General features: G+C 38.4%; 1 protein-coding gene across 1 annotated transcript; it reads right to left on the bottom strand.

Moving 5' to 3' along the window:
- Positions 1 to 1,416: 1,416 nt before the first annotated feature.
- LOC137013441 (myosin-7-like) lies at positions 1,417 to 14,002 on the bottom strand. Its single transcript, XM_067377194.1, has 39 exons — positions 13,925 to 14,002; positions 13,797 to 13,829; positions 13,358 to 13,567; positions 13,131 to 13,274; positions 12,895 to 13,051; positions 12,783 to 12,810; positions 12,573 to 12,681; positions 12,140 to 12,232; positions 11,977 to 12,040; positions 11,784 to 11,882; positions 11,597 to 11,700; positions 11,045 to 11,183; positions 10,838 to 10,956; positions 10,532 to 10,681; positions 10,265 to 10,435; positions 9,845 to 10,151; positions 9,680 to 9,759; positions 9,395 to 9,600; positions 8,539 to 8,662; positions 8,324 to 8,460; positions 7,985 to 8,240; positions 7,652 to 7,894; positions 7,394 to 7,570; positions 7,146 to 7,291; positions 6,719 to 6,809; positions 6,245 to 6,634; positions 6,030 to 6,156; positions 5,823 to 5,941; positions 5,540 to 5,736; positions 5,174 to 5,357; positions 4,786 to 4,951; positions 4,582 to 4,706; positions 4,092 to 4,400; positions 3,794 to 3,997; positions 3,391 to 3,687; positions 3,182 to 3,286; positions 2,949 to 3,044; positions 2,718 to 2,852; positions 1,417 to 1,545 (listed from the first exon to the last, which is right to left on the bottom strand). The coding sequence occupies exons 3-39, from the start codon at positions 13,553 to 13,555 to the stop codon at positions 1,525 to 1,527; spliced, it is 5,817 nt and encodes a 1,938-aa protein (XP_067233295.1). The 5' UTR covers positions 13,556 to 13,567; positions 13,797 to 13,829; positions 13,925 to 14,002; the 3' UTR covers positions 1,417 to 1,524.
- Positions 14,003 to 19,244: the final 5,242 nt, after the last annotated feature.

Raw genomic sequence — 19,244 nt, 5'->3', positions numbered from 1 at the left:
GCTCAAATTCACAGCATTGTGGAGGTCACTTTAAATTAGGAATTAATATATTGCTAACATAATTGACAAAAAATATTATCTTTCAATTCAATAAGTATTAAAATTAAATTGAAAAATATTATTTTTCAATTCAATAAATAAAAAGATATTTTGAATTGAGCTGAAAAGTAAATTCTTAGTCTAAAGATGATGGCTGCTCACAACAATAAATTATATTGACTGTAATTCAAATAATAATTCACATTCACAGATATAATGGTCTATGTAGGCTATTATTATATGGTACTTGAATTTTCCCTGCATTTTACTGCTCTGTCAAAACTGAATAAATCTAATTTAATGGCATTGATGGAGGAATTATAATAAATACATGTGCACTTTAAATCATAATGCCTTAATTTAATTTTATTCCTTGATGATGAGCTGTGTCAAAACATACAATGTGATGGTCAGTGCCTTACAACTTAATATGCATTATGTGGTTTGCAGTAGTTTGGTAAAATTGGTAAACACCCTGTATCTTTGTATGGTTGGCCCTACTTCAAATGACAAGTGTGATGGAATTTTTGAACTAACTAACATTTATGTTCTTCTACAGGCCTAATAATAATCTAATTTTGAAATAGAGAAATAGTCACTAGGTGTTGTAAGTGGAAAACTTCTGCTGTGCTGGCTAGACAGCATCCTTCTAAGGATAAAAAATAGTCTTTAAGAAATTGTTTTAACCTAATGAGTAATCTGAACTATTAACCCTGAGACATTTTTTGATGATCTTGTGATTCAGTTGTTCTAATCTAAATTTATGTGGACAGAGGAACTGAGATGTTTTTCTTAAATCTAAACCAATCGTATTAAGACTGATGATAATGAGTAATAGATCATGCCATACTGACTGTGAAGTGTACCTGAAATCCTATAAAACTTGTTTTATTCCTTTGTCCGGAGAGAGATTCTCTGGGAATAATTAGAACCCTCCTGGCCGTGATTAAAGCTTAGAAGGGCAACAACTGGAGTCTCTGGTTATTGCTGCAGCAAGTCAGGTTAGGGAACAAGGTTTAAGAGGGTCAAGACGTTGACCAAGATATTGAGCATCGATTAGGAGACGCTCCGAAAGATCATATATTATTGAGTGTCGATTTGGAGATGCTCCCAAGTGTATTATTGAATGTCGATTAGGAGATGCTTCGAAAGATCAGGATATTTAATGAGTGTCGTATAGGAGACGCCCCAGAACAGGTAACTTAAATCAGGTGCGTCTTGGAAAATCTACCACACAAGTTAAGAACATTTCGAGTTTAGATTGAATTATCTTAGACTGGACAGTTTAGTCTGTGGCACATACAGTATATTCAGGCAACTGATTTACTGTCATGTTCAGGATCATGTTGGGATATTGCAGTGTTTACATTGTTTAAAAAAAGACAAAAGAGGATGTGGTATTCATTTTCATGGCTGTTTTATTCTACAGAACTACAGAAGAGATTGTCACAGCAATCAGTGTTTAGAGAGATCCATCTAATATTTTCACTCCTCATCGGCCCCTTTCTGTTAGAAAGAAGAATTACAAAAAAAAAATGTTAAAGGTAAGCTGATCCAAGCTGATTCAAAATGGCTTAAACTCTACACAGACAATTGACATTTATGGTATTTTATTTTAATAGCCACACTTGTTAAATAGTGAAATGCATTTCATCAAGTGTAGTTGTTGAATGTAGTTGCTATTCATATTCTAAAGTCACTAAAAAGTGCAGATCTAGAGTAGCTATTAAGTCGAGTAGGGCTGTCACAATTCCTTGATTAAATTTGAGTACTCAATTGCAATTTACTCGTGTTGAGTAACCGCAAGATACCGAAAGTGGCACATTCCACAGATGAGAACTTTCACAACTTTGACGCAAAGCCCTTACGTCACATGTTACGTCCTCTCTGAGAGCGGCTTTGTTCACAGTAAATACTGCTCCACACAAACCGATTCTCTATAGTATCGTGTTTGTTTGGGTTTCCATTAACGTGCATTTGATTAAGCATAGAAAGTCTGATGCGCTTTGTGTTTAATAGCGTTAGGTGTTGCACTGTTATCATTTTCATGAGTGGAGCGCAACTCACACTCCATCTCTGCATATGCTGTATGTTTGCATTGCTTATAACGTTCATCTTGGAATGCAATTGGTGCTAGGTTTGTAAGGCATACATCAATATCTTTCTAAATATGCTAGCTGTTCATCATGATTTCAAAATAAAATTTTAAACCCTCACTCTGAGTTTGCATGTTTTAAAGTGTCCACATATTCTTGTTCAAGAAATTACAGTGGCTATAGCATTTCTATCTTAAGGGGTGGCCCAATGTTACATATTAAGTGGACATTTCAAGGAAATGTTGTTTGGCCAACATTAAACAAGGATTCGATCTGCTGTGAAGTATAATAATCTTCAGGCCGTTGGCACCCTCTGCAAGCATTTTTTATGTATATATTTTAGCAGTGTTGTTCAATAAATCCATATGATTACTTGCTTTTGATACTTTATTTGAATCTATTATTTTTGCCTCATTGTTATGTATTTTAAGTCATTTTAACAGCTATTGTTCGCCTTAGGCCTATTTTTATTACCACAAATAAAATTACTTATTTTTTACTCATAACAGACTTATTACTCTGTTACCAAAATAATCGTCAGTGACAGCCCTAAAATCAACGAAATTCACTTGTTTTAAGTACCTTGGATCCTGTATCACGGCTCTTGGCTCTCAGCTTGTTGACCTGAGATTCAGCAATATCAGCCCTCTCCTCTGCCTCATCCAGCTCATGCTGAAGCTTACGGAACTTGCCCAGATTGGAATTGGATTGTTCTTCCTAAAAATTACACAAAACAGCATTTGTGAAAATCAAAAGATACAATTACTGCAGAAGTTGTATCATATGATGGCACCAGTGGGGGAAAATACTCACCGCCACCTCAGAAGCTCTCTTGTAGGATTTGACCTTCAGCTGGAGTTTGTCCACCAGATCCTGCAAGCGACCCAGATTCTTTCGGTCTTCCTCAGTCTATGCAAAGCAAAAAATGTTTCTAGTATATGCAGTATACATTTAAATACTGTAAGACAACACCTTATGTATTTTCAACAAAAAACATGATCAAATCAACCAGGGACAAAATAGTTAAGAGGCTTAATTTTTCCTACCTGGTAGGTGAGCTCCTTGATGCGTCTTTCATATTTACGAATCCCCTTGATAGAGTCACTGGCCTTTCTCTGTTCTATTTCCACCTCACTTTCCAGCTCTCTCACCTATCAGATGTGTAACAATTATGGTATAAAATATTTTAAGTTTAGAATAAGCATTTTACAGAAAACACTGTATACTTGTTTCTAAAAAAACACTAGCAACTTACCCTGACTTCCAGTTTCTGGACCTGCTTCTTGCCACCCTTCATGGCAATCTGCTCAGCTTCATCCAGACGGTGCTGCAGGTCCTTGATGGTCTGCTCCATGTTCTTCTTCATGCGCTCCAGATGAGCACTGGTGTCCTGCTCCTTCTTCAGCTCCTCAGCCATCATGGCAGCATCAGTGATGGCCTTCTTGGCTTTTTCCTCAGCATTCCTGCACTCCTGCACTGCCTCCTCAACCTCAGTCTGAAGGTGAGTATTATCTCCCTCCAGCTTCTTCTTCTGATTCAGCAGGCTGGTGTTCTGAACATAGACAATATTGACATTCATGTAGTTTCTAGTTGATATTGTCTACTGATTGAGGTTTTAATGGTTTTACTTGTGTTTGTCAAATGCAAATGTGTCATACCTGAGAATGCAGGAGCTGAACTCTCTCACTGACATCCAGCAGTTCCTGCTCAGCCAGTTTCCTTCCTCTCTCAGTCTGTTCCACCATGGATCTCAGCTCATCCAGTTCAGCCTGCAGCAGATTGTTGCGTCTCTCCACGATGGCAAAGTTCTCTTTAAGATCATCATTACTGCGAAGAGCGTCATCTAGTTGCAGTTGGGCATCCTGTTAAGTACAAGTTTTACAAATGAAAAGACTGAAGAACTATATTGGATTTCACCAAAGCATCAAAAAATCTTGATTTGAAGTTTCGTCATACTTTGAGATGTCCATGAAGTCCCTTGAGTTGCTTCTGGGCTTCTGCTGCTTGTCTGTTAGCCTGGCTGAGCTGAATCTCCATCTCATTGAGGTCTCCCTCCATCTTCTTCTTCAGTCTGAGAGCTTCATTCCTGCTGCGAGTCTCTGATTCCAGTGAGCTCTGCAGGGTATCCACCATTCTCTGCTGGTTCCTCTTGGCCTGCTCCATCTCTTCATCTTTCTCAGCCAGCTTACGTTCAATTTCAGCTTTGACCTGATTGAACTCCAACTGAGCTCTAAGTATCTTGCCTTCCTCGTGTTCAAGGGAACCCTATGAAGAGTAAAATTGGTGTTTGTTATTGTTGAGTTTTAAAGTTTTGTTTAGCCTTTTTGGGTGGGAGGTGACTTCCCTTAAATTAGTATGTAATGATCAATTGCCTTAATAGCTTGATATAAATCAGAGAGTTGTCAAAAGAATAAGAATTTTGGGGGAAAATTTGTTCTTCTTTTACCTCAGCCTCCTCCAGAGCACTTTGGATCTCTTGTTTCTCCTGCTCTAGTTGTTTTCGTAGTTTCTCCAGCTCATGAATACTTTTCCCACTCTCACCAAGTTGCTCAGTGAGGTCAGAAATCTCCTCTGTGCAATAGACATAACATGTGAGCTCACAAATACAAGCAATTAAAGTAATGGTTTGGAGTTGTAAAACCACTTTTACCTTGGAGATTCTTGTTCTCCCTCTTCATGCTCTCCAGGTGGTCCAATGACTCCTCATATGAGTTTTTCAATTTAAAGAGTTCAGTGCTCAGAGATCTAGCTTCTTTTTGAGCACTTTCCAGTTCAGTTTGGGACTCCTCATACTTCTGCTTCCACTCAGCCAGGACCTGGTTAAATTTAACAATGAGAGCAGTGCCATTTTGGTCAAGTGGTTTTGTAGTAAAGAATAGACCCTAAAGTACTAGACCCTATCTATAGTCAAAAACCTGTTTACTATCATTTTAACATTGAACATTTTTTATGCTATTTGGTATTTTACATGGTATTTTGTTTTGTAAATATATGGCTATTTTTTTCAGCTAATGACAAAATGTACTTTCTCTCCTTACTTTATCAAAGTTTCTTTGCTTTTTGTCCAGAGCAGCAGCAGCAGCATTGGATCTCTCCACATCCACCATGAGATCTTCAATCTCATTCTGCAGCCTGTGCTTGGTCTTCTCCAGAGAGGAGCATTTAGCATTAACAGCTTCCACAGCTTCTTCTGCATCTTGGAGACGCAGAGTCAGTTTCTTCCTGTAATAAGAAAAATACAATATATATCATTACATATACATCTGAAATATACATCTGAAGCATCATTCATTAAACTGTATTTAAATGTGTTTAAAAGGCCACAAACTATAGCAGAAAATTCAGAAAAGTCTCACACCATTAAAGACCAGACTCTTAACATTTAAATATTGTTTGTTTCTTACTTTGCTTCCTCCAGCTCCTCAGTCCTCTGGATGGCATCAGTTTCATACTTGGTTCTCCACTGAGCCACTTCAGAGTTTGCCTTGGACATACTACGCTGCAGCTCAGCCTTGGTTTCTTGCTCCTCCTCATATTGCTCCCTCAGCAGATCAGCATCATGTCGAGCAGACTGAACTGCATGGGCCAGGGCATTCTTAGCCTAAAGATAAACAAAAACAAACAAATATTTGGGGCCAGTTTATTGCTTTAGCAAAAATTTTAGACTTAGATGGAAATTTTGAAAACCTTGATTTCTTCTTCTAGCTGTCTTTTGAGGTCTTCAATTTGCTGAGTGTTGGACTGCTTGCCTCTGGTTAACTGAGTCACCAGGGAGTCTTTCTCCTCAAACTGTCTGGCAAGTTCACCTAAAATGAAATATTAAAAAATATTGCCTTTTTTCCAATTATCATTATGGTACATTTTGTAACACAACACAATATTTTGTGTTCTTACCATTTTCAGTTTGCAGCTTGGCTTTTTGCGTGGCAAAATCATTGATTGTGCGCTGACCTTCCTCAGCCTTGGTTCTGTACTCACTCATCTGGTCTTCCAGAGTTCTGCACATTTTCTCCAGGTTTATCTTGAGGATAAATTATGTCATAATTGATTGTTTTCTATGACTGACAACACATACGTTATAGACTCTCTGCATAATTTCTCTCACTCACCTTTGCCTTTACAAGCTGCTCCATGTTGGAGACCACATCATCCAGTTCCAGTCTGAGTTCACTCTTCTCTTTCTCCAGCTTCTGCTTCACTCTCTGGAGGTTGTCAATCTGCTCTCCCAGATCAGCCACACTGTCTGCATGTTTCTTCCTCAGTGTAGCTGCAGTGGCCTCATGTTGCAGAGTGGCCTCTTCAAGGTCTCTGCGCACTTTCTGGAACTCAGCTTCACGTTTCTTGTTCATCTCAATCTGGGAAGCAGTGGCTCCACCAGCCTCCTCCAACCTCTCACTGATCTCCTCCAGTTCTCTGGACAGATCAGCTCTCTGTTTCTCAACTTTAGCACGAGCAGCTCTCTCAGCCTCCAGCTCTTCCTCAAGCTCTTCAATTCTAGCCTGGTAATGTGCATAAATGCAAAATTAAGGTTAAAATTCAAAAACTATCTAAGTGTTTAACTTATTAAGATATATAAAGTTTACCTGCAACTCTTTCAGTTTTTTCTGGAGTTGGGACTCCAAAGCTTGTCCATCTTCAATCTTGCTATTGAGCTGGCTTATTTCAAAGTCTTTCCTGCCATTAGATAATCAAACAACATTAACTAACAATGAACAATACATTTGTTACAGTATTTATTAAACTGTGTTAACATTAATTGATAAAAATAAAACTTTTCATTGTTAGCTTGTTTCAGGTCAGGCCCATTTAATAATATTTTTATTAAATATAATTAAATATATATTAAAATTTTAATAATGTGTTATAATTTACTAAGATTAATAAATGATTAGATTAGCATTTTTGTCATTATTAGTTCATGGTAAATAATGTAGTTAACTAAAGTCAAATGGAACCTTATTGTTAAGTATTAAAATTGTGTTTTATTTTGTAAATTATGAAATATATTACTTCTTTAGTCGCTCATCTGTCTGCTGCTTATCATTTTCCAAATCCATCACATTCTCTTGAGTCAACTTCAAGTCACCCTCAAGCTTTCTTTTAGCTCTCTCAAGATCCATGCGAATTTTCTTTTCTTGTTCCAAAGAACCTTCAAGCTATATTTCATCCAAAAAATATAAAATGTTTAAACAATTATTAAAAAACATTTGAATTCTCATTTTCATTTTAATTCTAGTGTTATGTTATCTGGTTCTTACATCATCCACTTGTTGCTCCAGCTTGGCTTTGGCTTTGGTAAGCGTGTTGACTTTGTCTTCCTCACTCTGGAGGTCATCCAGCGTTTGCTGATGGGCCTCCTGCAGAGCTTTCTTCTCCTTGGTCAGCTTAGCAATGATCTCGTCCAAAGCTGCCATCTCTTCTGTAAGGTTTTTAACCTGTAGAAATGTGTCATTATATGAACGGACACTTAACACACCATTCTTGCATCACTAACAGGGTTGGTGTTGAAAACTGACCTTGTTCTCAGTGGCATGTTTCTCTTTCTCCACTTTGGCCAGAGTGAGCTCAAGATCATCAATGTCCTTCTTGAGCTCAGAACATTCATCCTCCAGCTTTCGTTTCTTTGCAGTCAGCTCAGCATTCATTTCATCTTCATCCTCCAGTCTTTCAGTCAGCTCTTTGACTTTGGCCTCAAACTGGATCTTGCTCTTGATCAGACCCTCACATCTCTCCTCGGCATCTATAAGATTATCTTGCTCCTATCAACATGAAAAAAGATGAAAAAGAAAACTTGTTTTGTTTTCTGACTTGTGAAAATGTGAAAAGTGCAGAGATGCATGTGAACTTACAGACTGCATTGAAAGCTGCAGGTCATTCTTCTCTTGGAGAAGGGAAACCATCTTTTCCTCAAGCTCCTTTCTGCGGGCTTCAGATTTGGCGTAAGCCTCCTTCAACTTGATGAATTCCTCCTTCATATTGGCCATCTCTTTCTCAGATTCTGCACTTTTCAGCAGAGGCTTGATCTTGAAGTAGAGCTTCATCCAGGGCCAATTCTTGACCCCCATGAAAGCACGTACATTCCACTGGATCACCAACAAAGCATCTCTGTAAATATTAAATAAGAAATTGAAGTTCAATTATAAAATGTAACTTAGAGAATGTTAAAGACTGAAGAGCTAAAATCTAACCTTCTTTCCACAAGTTTCTGGAACTCCTCTCTTGATAGAAAACCACGAGACATGGACTGAATTCCAGTTATAATGAGTGCAAGACGGTCATCTCGCATCTCTTCAAGACCACCCAGAAGACCAGCCTTAAAAAAGACCTGAAAATAGTAAAGAAGTTTGCGTCAAAAAGGTTGACAAAAGAAAAGTGGCTTTGGAAAAAGTTAATATAAAAATACCTTAGTATGTCCTAACTTGTACTGTTCGTGATCGATGTCCAGGGAGCCCAGAAGTTTTTCTGCACCCTTCTTGTTATCAATGAACTGTCCTTCAGGGATAGCAGCAGGATTTAGGATGCGGTAGCTACCAAAAAAACAAAAACAAATTAACAATTATTTTTATATGTATTTATTTTTATTTCTAGAAATTGCTTAAATTTGCAGACAGAGAGTTGAAATATTGCAACTTGAAATAACTTAAGAGTCATACATAAAATTATTTTGTAAGACATTCAAATCCAGACTCAAAACACTAGCTGCGCATTTACTGAATGAGCACTGTGCCACTGTACGTCCTACTGATTGCACTTTACCTGATCTTTGCATCATCTTTTCTATTTTTATTCTTTTAAATTTTTTTTATAACTGTTTTAATTATTCTTGTTTTTATTTTTGTTTAAGATTTTATTTATTTTTGGTTAGGGCTGTCTTGTTGGAAGAGTTGAGAGAACTGGGAAATGAGATTGTGAGCACGCACTCAGATGTGAGTGTGGGACACCAGTTCCTTTGACGCAGGCTGGTTTATTACCAAAAGCCATCAGAGCTGGACGTTTGGTGATAACTCCACTCCATTAAGGGGTTGAAGGAACACTGGAAGACATCAGAGGTAGAAGGTGTTAGAATACTACACCCTATTGAGGGGTAGGAGGGTCACTAGGAAGCCGGGAGCTGCTACTAATATGTCTCGCGAACCGAAGCTCTCTGACTCTTCCATTTAGATTTAGTGATTCAGGCATTATATTTTAATTTCTTAGGCATCTCTTGTGTTTTATGATTATTTTAATTCATTTTCTATGTAAAGCACTGAATTACTAACCGTTGTTTAAAATCTCCATACAGGATCCTGTTGGGGAATCCCTTCCTGCAGATCCTGATGCCCTCCAGCACACCGTTACAGCGCAGCTGGTGCATGACCAGAGGATTCTCCATCGCCCCAGGAGTCTTAGTCTCATTGGGGATGATGCAGCGCACAAAGTGAGGGTGAGTTGACCTCAAGTTGGTCATCAGCTTGTTCAGGTTCTCCTGTTGGTAGACCATAGAGGATTTAAATTTATATGCAGTTAAACCTTGTAAGATACAATTGTGTTATATTATTTCATACCCTATGAAGGGCTGACACTGTCTGGAAGGAAGAACCCTTCTTTTTGCTGCCTTTGCCAGATTTACCTCCAGAATCCGCAGCTGTGAAATAAATGATTTTTGTTACTATTAAACAACAAAAGTAGTGCTTATTATATTTTCATGTTATACTTCAATGTGTACTTACCATCATCAGTAGCGAAATTAGCAAACAGAATAGACAACAGCTTAAGAGTTGACTTCTGGAAATACCCTACAACCGTCTCATTGAGAGGGTCCTTGTTCTTCACCAGCCAGTTTGAAATGTTGTAGTCAACAGTGCCAGCATAGTGAACAAGAGCAAAATGGGCCTCTGGTTTACCCTTGACAATCCTAGGCTTCTGGAAGTTTGGATTTTTCCCCAAATGGTTGTCATAAAGCTTAGCTTTAAACGTTGCATCACTGGCTTTTGGGAACATGCACTCCTCTTCAAGGATGGACATGATACCCATGGGCTACAATGAATTGTAGATTGTGACAGTCAATATATCAGTTTGCCACAAAAGTTATTACTGAAAAGTAGGATTTTTCCCCTCACAGTATAATCATCAACATAATATTCACTCACCTTCTCAATAAGCTCAATACAAGCCTGCAAGTCCATGCCAAAGTCAATAAACACCCACTCAATGCCCTCCTTCTTGTATTCTTCTTGCTCCAGCACAAACATGTGGTGGTTGAAGAACTGCTGCAACTTCTCATTAGTGAAGTTGATGCACAGCTGCTCAAAAGTGTTGTACTGCAGGTGGAATATATTGTATAATCACAATGGTGCTTATCCAACTGCTTGTTGGATTTGTTCTTGAATAGAAATAATCAGTTGATTTCAGCTTACATCAAAGATCTCAAATCCAGCAATGTCCAGCACACCAATGAAGTACTGGCGAGGCTGTTTGGTGGCCAGAGATTGGTTGATTCTCACCACCATCCAGAGGAACATCTTCTCGTACACTGACTTTGCCAGAGCACCAATAGCGTAGTTCACCTGATGAAGAAAAGATTGAATTTTGCAGAATTTGACCCACTGCAAACTAGATAGAGATTTTTCAGAGACATGAAAGATTTCGTTTGTATGTCTTGGAAAATGAATTTTGATGCTAAAAACTCTAATTCCTATTAGATTATTATTTTCATTCATTACCTGCTGGACATTCTGTCCCTTGGTGACCCACTCATTTCCTACTTTGACTCTTGGGTGGCACAAACCCTTGATCAAGTCAGCTGAATTTAGACCCATCAGATATGAGATTTTGTCAGCATCTACATGTTAAAGAAGAATACAGAGCTATGACACTATATACTACATGTCTTAGACTTTTTTGAATCTGAGATTCCAAGTTATACTGACCCTCAGTCCCATCAGCCTCGGCCTGTTCCTCTCTTTGCTTCTGTTTGAACTTAAGGTTGCCGAAGTGCATGACAGAACCAGTCAGCTTGTAGATGCTGTTCTTCTCTTCATGGGTGAAGCCCAACACATCAAACGCTTCCTATAGCAAATGTACAGAGCATGTTAAATGTTTCATGTTCTACTTTTTGGCAAAGTCTTTCTTTTTAAAGAAGAGACTGGGCAAGAGAACCAATTATTCTCTTTCAAGTTGTCCTATGCCTGTATGACTTAATTTCTTCTGTGAAATAAGAAAAGGAGAGCGTGTTCACGCTGTTCTTTTCCTTTTATTGTGCTTTTTCATACTTATTGAGAGCCCCTGATCATTATATGCTGTTATTGTATAGAAACCAACCAGGACATTAACAATTCATGTTCCACAGCAGAAACACAGTCATGCAGGTTGTCAAAAGTGTTAAAGGTGACTTTAAATTGCAAATGCTGGGTGGACTATTTCTTATAATATTTTATAATGTGAAATCTTGTATTGTGGACTGCCTATTAACAAACACTCACATCAGTGCCCATCAGCTCATCACCGTCATCAATAGAAGCCACTTGTGTCTCTCCTTGGGAGATGAAGGCGTAGTCATAGGGGTTGTTGGTGATGAGCAGCATCTCTAAGGAGAAATGAGAACATAGATCAGAAAAGACTCTTCTAATTAGAGATGGCAGTGTTAATAGATATAATGGGTAATTTTACCCAGCAGTTCTGGTCTTCTCTGGGACAGAATCTGATAGAAGATGTGATAGTCTCTCTCAGCCTTGAGCTGAAAAGTGACACGTGACTTCTCCAGCAGATCTAAATGAATTAAAAAAGGGATGGATATTAAAACAGTTACACATTTCATCAATGTGTGATTTATTGGAATGATGTTGGGCAGTAAAGTACTTACAAGTCTCAATGTCAGCAGAAGCTAACTTTCCACTGTGTCCAAAATGGATACGGATAAATTTACCCTGTAAATAAAACAATACATAATACAATACATAACATGCTCATGTAACATATCATGGAAACCAGTATAGAATAACAACACCAATGTAAACCACACTTACAAATCTGGAGGAGTTGTCATTTCTGATGGTCTTGGCATTACCGAAAGCCTCCAGAGCAGGATTACACTGGATGATTTGATCCTCCAGAGTTCCCTGAGAATATTGTAATAATAAGTGTGTAAAATGCTTGATGTGTCTACTTTTCAGTTAATAGCCATGCATATTTTCAGATATTATGTAGTTTTGTAATAATAATAGAATAATCCATACAGAATCTAAGTCACAGTAGAAAAATAATTGGAAACAAAAATGTTGTTGTTTGTTTACTAGTAAGTGCATTGCAATATGGTATTAAGGGAGCAAATTATGTCAATTTGTGACTCCAATGTTTAATATAAGACATCAATTTAGTAATTATTTTTTGTATGTTATGTTATATAGAAGGTATATTCATTCATCCATAATAAGCTATTTTTTATGGGAAATTAAGCACCTTTTTGTCCTGTGATGGGTCCTTCTTGCCGGGTGATACTGCTGCAATGCTCGCAAAGTACTGGATTACTTTTTTAGTGTTCACAGTCTTTCCGGCACCGGATTCTCCACTTAGAAGGAAAACAGTTAATTAAAATGCTGATAAAGTGCAGCAAAGAAAATATTGGTTAAAGGAGGAATATTATGCTACGTCATAATATGTATTACATACGTGATCAAGACAGACTGGTTTTCTCTGTCTGTGAGAAAATAAAACATAAAAAATCTTAGCATTTGAAATTGCATTAGAACCCCCCCCCCCCCCCCGATCATCAGATCATCACCTGACAACATGTACTGGTAGGCATTGTCAGAGATGGAGAAGATGTGTGGAGGGGCCTCATTTCGTTTCTTTCCTCTATAGGCATTGACAACCTCCTGGTTGTACACTGGCAAAAACTTGTAGGGGTTCACAGTGACACAGAAGAGTCCAGAGTAGGTCTGTAAGAGATTCACAGAAGGATTAGATCTGCTCATGCAAGATAAAGAGAATGTGTGAGTGTTTTAAGACTCGACTCACATAGATCATCCAGGCTGCGTAACGCTCTTTGAGGTTAAACAGCACAGCGGGCTCATGCAAGAAGGTGAACATCACCATGTCCTCAATTTTATCGAACTTTGGTGGGTTCTGAGGGTGAATATCGGCCTCCTTCACAGTTACTGTCTGTGGATAACACACAAAAACGTTTTTACAGTCATATTGTACTTTTGTCTATAATCTACAACAGTGCAGAGATCAGATCTTACCTTTCCGAATTCAGTGTCAGCAGTGACTTTGCCACCGTCTCTACTGATAATGGAGGCTTTGACAAATTCAACCTCAGGGTCGGGCACAAAGCACTCTTTCTTCATGTCAAAGGGTCGAGTTTGGGCCTCCAGACGCTCCTTGTCTGACTTTCGTAAGAACGAAGCAGCTGCCCCGAACTCTGACATCACATCCACCATTGTTCAGTCAGACTGAGGCACAGATGACAAAATTCTCAGAACTTGTTCACAATTTAATTAATTTTTACAATCTGTTGTAAAAATAATAAATTAAATATAATTATTTAGAAATATACAAATATAAAATATTTCTAATTATTTATTTGGCTTTCAACAGAAATTATTGCATTCAAAAAGAAAATGTTGCATGAACACACACACATATACACAATGTTTTGACCTTCATAAAAGCATGCCTTACCAGATGAAATCCAAACCCAAGAAAGTTAAAGTCCTTTCAATAAAAAATAAACATCATTAATGAGAAGTCATCTTATTCTATGCTTCAGTCCTCATGAACAATTTAATCTAAATTGTGTGTCCTCTTACCTTTAGATGGCACAATGATGTGAGCTTGCAATATTGTGCTCTAAGGTATCTCTTTATATAGAGGCACAATGACTGTGACGTTGACACAAATCTGTATTTGGTTTGGGTCACTTGTGTGTGCAGCTCTTTTTGGGTGCCTGAAAAATCTTTGAGTAGTTTAGCATGTGGTGTGTGGAAAGATCAGAAAGGATCTAATCACAATGGTGCTATTTTTGTCCCATATGTATATCTTCTTTTTTAAAGATATCAGATCTTGGCTAAAGTTCTTCACTTCCATATTTATGTCAAATTCACATCATGTCTGCTTTTTTTATGTCTGTAATGTATTATAGAGGTGGAGATAAATAAAATTGCTTAATTTACAGATTCCAGCAAAATGCACTATAATGCTTTTCTAGAAATGTATGTCATTTTCGTTCCTCAAAGACAGACAGGCGTACACTGGAAATTTCACAGGTTTGTCTTTGTGCTCAAGGATCAAGACAAGGTAACAATGCCTCACGAGCAAGACGACTGTCACAGAACAATAAAATTGTCAGTAGACAGCTGTAATGGTAACAATGAATGTCTGCACTTGCGACCTTTTGTTCTTGCTTAATGCAGAGACAGCTGCAACTCTTGCTTGTTCTTGTTTGTTGCTATGACCTTTCTTGACTTCCCAATGCTAAATCCTTCATTTGTGTTTTACAGGTTCATTTGCAGTCATTCAAACAACAGCTTCATTCATGTTCATCCATGTTCACCTCATTCTTTCTTCAAAAAGATTTTCCAGCTTTACAAAGATTCCCAAAAGAAATGCATTCAACTGATTCTGTAAGATACAAAATGTAATTTGTATGTTTACAGAAGTTAATATTTTCTGAATACAGTACAGCTGTGTTACTGTTTCTGTGCATCATGGAGAGCAGGTCAAACTAACCATCTTAGCCCCAGATCTGTTTCTAAACAATGTTAATGTATTGTCAACTCTGGAGTGTTGATTTGTTAGGGAGCCGTGTGAGCCATTGCTCAAGACCTTTTGTAAGGTTTCTGGCCTGCCTTGACCTCTTGTCCCTCAGTTATTCTGCACCTTCTCAACAAGTACCTTACTTAGTCTTAGCTCTTGGGCAATCTATTCTAGGTCCCTCATACTTTACAGAGCCTCATTCTCAGCTGTCTATTTACCCTTGTTTATCAGATCTCTGGAGCAAGAATGGAAGAAATGGGGGCAACCTTATGTCTAATAAAGTTTGTAATCGGAGCTTCCCCTTTGTCATTGGGTGCTTTTAGAATGGTCTTGCATTTGTTGGGTTAAATAGGAATCCATTGTGTCTCTACTTCCTGTCTTCTGCTTCAACCCATACAGCTAGTTTTGCTACTAACAAGTTGATTTAAAAGCTGGAGTAGGTGTAATTCTTAATCATTAAACAATGGCACATTGATTAAACGCAACAGTGGCAAGGAAACATTTCTTGTCAGAATGACCCAGCAGATACAATTCTTGGTTATATTTTCTTTGAGATACATAGTTGGGTTAAAAACAAGCTTATTATTGTTAACTTGAACTAAAACATTTCTCATTTTAATTTAGTTTAAATTGATTTACTAAAATAAAAGACTAAAACTTTAACTAACAGGTTTCCCACACTTCTTGAAAGTTATTGAAAGTCCTTGATTTAAACATGAACTACATTTTGTTAGAGTTAGAGCCATTACAAAACTTGTTAGAGTTAGAGCTATTTCAAAACAGCTTAATGTGAAGATCAACTAATATTTTTACACAGCTCACATGCAGAGTTGTAAATGGTGGATGAATAAGAAGCTAATGTGCTTTAAAACATTTAGAATAATTAGGCATCTAGAGTATTATGTATAATGTTGATTCATCCCTTTTCTTAAAAAACGGAAGAGGGTTACGACAGTAGCCAAGACGTTGCCTTTCTATCTGTCATGTTTGGCAGATATTTGTCGACTGACATTGGGGTCCCTATGGAAAGCGCACAGCCACTGAACTGTTACGAGTGTTGCTGATGCAGATGCTGGCAAGTTGTAGTGTGCCTGTTGGCAACAGCCCTCATTACGTTGTAACCTACCCTGCACCCCTTGTAAGACATGGAATTGACAGGCTTTACCATAAAGATGGTCATAAGCACTGATGCAGGAACGGCGCATGGCGACCATCTCTGCCCTCCGGGCAACCAGGTTCGCGGCGTGGGCCGCCGACCAAACGATGTCCACCTTGCTGGCCCAGGAATGCCATCTCTTGCTGAAACTTGCAGAGATGCAGGATGCTGACAAAGTGTGTTTTCTCAATGGCCTCTTCAGTAACACTGTCACAGACTTTGGCCAGCAGTTCTCGGCAGTCCAAAAGCAGACAGAGGCCATCAAACACATCTTGCCCCCATGTGATTCCACCGCTACAGGCCGCTGAGGGGTGGCCCTTAGTCTGCTCGGCACCAAGTGTGTCCCCCTGTGGCTTCTACACTTGCTCTGGCAGGGCAGATGCAACACCTTGGTCGCAATGTCGAGCCCACTGCAGGAAGGTGATGCAGTACATCCCTCAGGCTGCCTCTAAACCATCCAAACATCCATTGAAGCAGCCTTGAGAAGTGCAAACCAGAGTTTGAGGGAGCTGCTCTGAACCCGGAGGTAGTGTTCACACCACTCCTTTCACCGGAAGGGGGCCAGGCAGAGAATCTTTTGCTTCATTTATAAGACTCTATTTCTGTTCTGCCCAAATTCTCAATAAAAGAGCAGTTACCTCAGTCTCTGTGCCACACTTCGCTTGCTCAATCCCAGCCTTGACCTCTCTTTTCACCACAGGCCAAGAGGTTGCATTCTGACGCGGTGAATCGATCACCCAGAAACCAATCATTCAACTACTGCGTTCAGGGCAAGGTGGAGGGTTCCAATCAAGCCTGATGTCTGAGGCGGCCCAGGAAAGCATGGCCGTCAACTCTGAATCCGACTCTGCCTGAGCAACCACCCAAGAAGGTGGAAGCTCATTAGGGTCTGCATCCCCAGAGGACAGTAGCCCACTCTCCGATGCAGCTATTGACATCTGGTCTGCCATGAGATGGACCTATGCCATTATCCAGGAGCTCAGCTGCATGGAGGAGAATATTTTTCTTAAAAAAATGCATCTCTTCACTTCAGAAGGCCCCCTGGAGCCGTATGGATTACTTTTATGATGAATGGATGCTTTAATAATGGATGGATGCCTTTTTTTGGGCTTCAAAATCTAGGGTACCACTAGTCCCATTATAAAGATTGGAAGAGCCAGGATATTTTTTTAATATAACTCTGATTGTGTTTGGCTTGAAGAAGAAAGTCATACACACCTAGGATGGCTTGAGGGTAAATTATGGGATAATTTTCATTTTTGGGTGAACTAACCCTTTAAGTCATCATTTTTACAGTCATTTTATGGTTTAGCATGTTTCCATAAATGCTGATCTCACCCCAATACAGTATTCATTTTATTTATGCAGGTGTTAAAAAAGGTCTTAAAAGCCTTAAAAAAAACAAAAAAAACAAAAACTGAATGTACCATGTGCAATTGATTAATAAATAATTTTAAATATTTTTATTGGCTAACAATTAAAAATATTATCTCTATATTTTAATGTTTTAATTAGGTAATTATAATAAACCAGTAATAAATAAACCAGTTTGAAATAAATGTTAAAAACAGGAATAAGAAAGCTGCAAACTGCATCTCTTGTTTAAACTTTTCAAAAAAGAAAGAAAAAGCTTCTTTTTTTTTTCTCTCTCTATAAAAATGCACTCTGACCAATATGGATTTTCTAAATGCTTTGTGCGTCTGCCGCATCATGTGCCCAGGCTAAAAACTTGATGGATAGCCTTAATATGCTTCGAAGCACTGATTCACATAGTGTGCTTGAAGTCTGTTGCTGTCCCTCAGAGAGCTGACCGAGTGGTCATACCCTTCAAGTTGTCTTGTTTACATGGCATTGTGTCCTTTACTTTAGCCCTGAGGACAAAGATAACCTGTTAAATTCTTTTGACTGTCTCTGTGATGGAAGAGATTAGATAGGTTGTTTGAAACAGTATGTAGGACATGTCTGTAGATATCCATCACTTGCATGAACTCTTACTACTTAAGTTACATGACCTATTGAATGACCTAATGCCTCCTCCATGCCACGCTTGAGATATTGTTTAATCACCTTGAACTTTCAAAAGCTATGGCTACCTCTCATTGAACAATGTTAATGCAAGTGACAAGTGTTAAAGTTGCCACACTTTCTTCATCAAGTCACTCCTTTAACGTCTGTTGGAGCCACTGCATCATCTTGAGCAACAACAGGCTCTTGTCACATCTACCCATTAAAAAGTTCTGTAATTGATTTTGGTTTTATGTCATGCAACTAAAAATAAATGTTCTTAACCTGCATAAACTGTGGCAAACAACTTTGCGTATAAATCAGACAACATGCTATCATATATCCTAATATTCAAAAAATATTTATATACCTATATTTAGGGATTTATAAGTTAATTCTGCCTGTTTGTTTTTCTTATTAACAGGTCTTGAAGCTCTTAACATCATAAAGCCAGTTGGACCCATCCATCACTATGACCTTGGGGAGGTCAGTGATCATTTCTGGTTAGCATGGTTAGTGTTGGATCAAGCTTTTTTCAAGGTTTTGATTAAAAAAAAAAGTGAAATTATTTGTGGCATGTTGCTTACATGATTTTAGTGGTTAGCACAATTGTCTCATTAAGGCCTTCACTCCGGATTAACAGGAGATCTGGAGAACCTTAACATCCTGTCTCTTTTCCTATCCCAAGGTGGAAAATTCTGATCCACACTCTTCCCTGAGATGGAGGCGATTCATTCTCAGCCCCTTTGTCATCTCAGCTCACCAGAAGGTCAATGGCTTGACCCATTGTGCTTCATGACCATTGAACAGGCTATTAATGGAGACTGAAGGGGTCTGTTTGTTTGATTTACTTGGACAAGTGTTCACTGGACATCCCATGATGCTTTTGCTCCTTTGAGTTGCTTGTCATTCCTTTGTTATCCCTTGTTCGAGCCAGCTGTATGATGAAGACACAGAATACAGGTATTGATATTTACACAATGTAACCCTATGTTTGTTTATCAATGTATGTATCCATGTATCTATATATCCATGTATCTATCTATCTATTTATCTGAATTTGATTGTTCTCCACAAGAACATATTATGCTTACATTAGGCAAACTGGCATGACTTTTGACCTCTGCTGTGCAAATGTTTCATTTTCCCTCACTCTCGTCACTGGTTTTTCTATCCCCACTCAGCCACACACAAACACTCTGCTCCCTGCAGGA

This window comes from Chanodichthys erythropterus, chromosome 23 (genome assembly GCF_024489055.1).
Source record: "Chanodichthys erythropterus isolate Z2021 chromosome 23, ASM2448905v1, whole genome shotgun sequence".
In the NCBI taxonomy this organism is placed as follows: Eukaryota; Metazoa; Chordata; class Actinopteri; order Cypriniformes; family Xenocyprididae; genus Chanodichthys; species Chanodichthys erythropterus.
The sequence above is the reverse complement of the archived record's forward strand: the minus strand, read 5'-3'. Positions and strand labels throughout refer to the sequence as shown.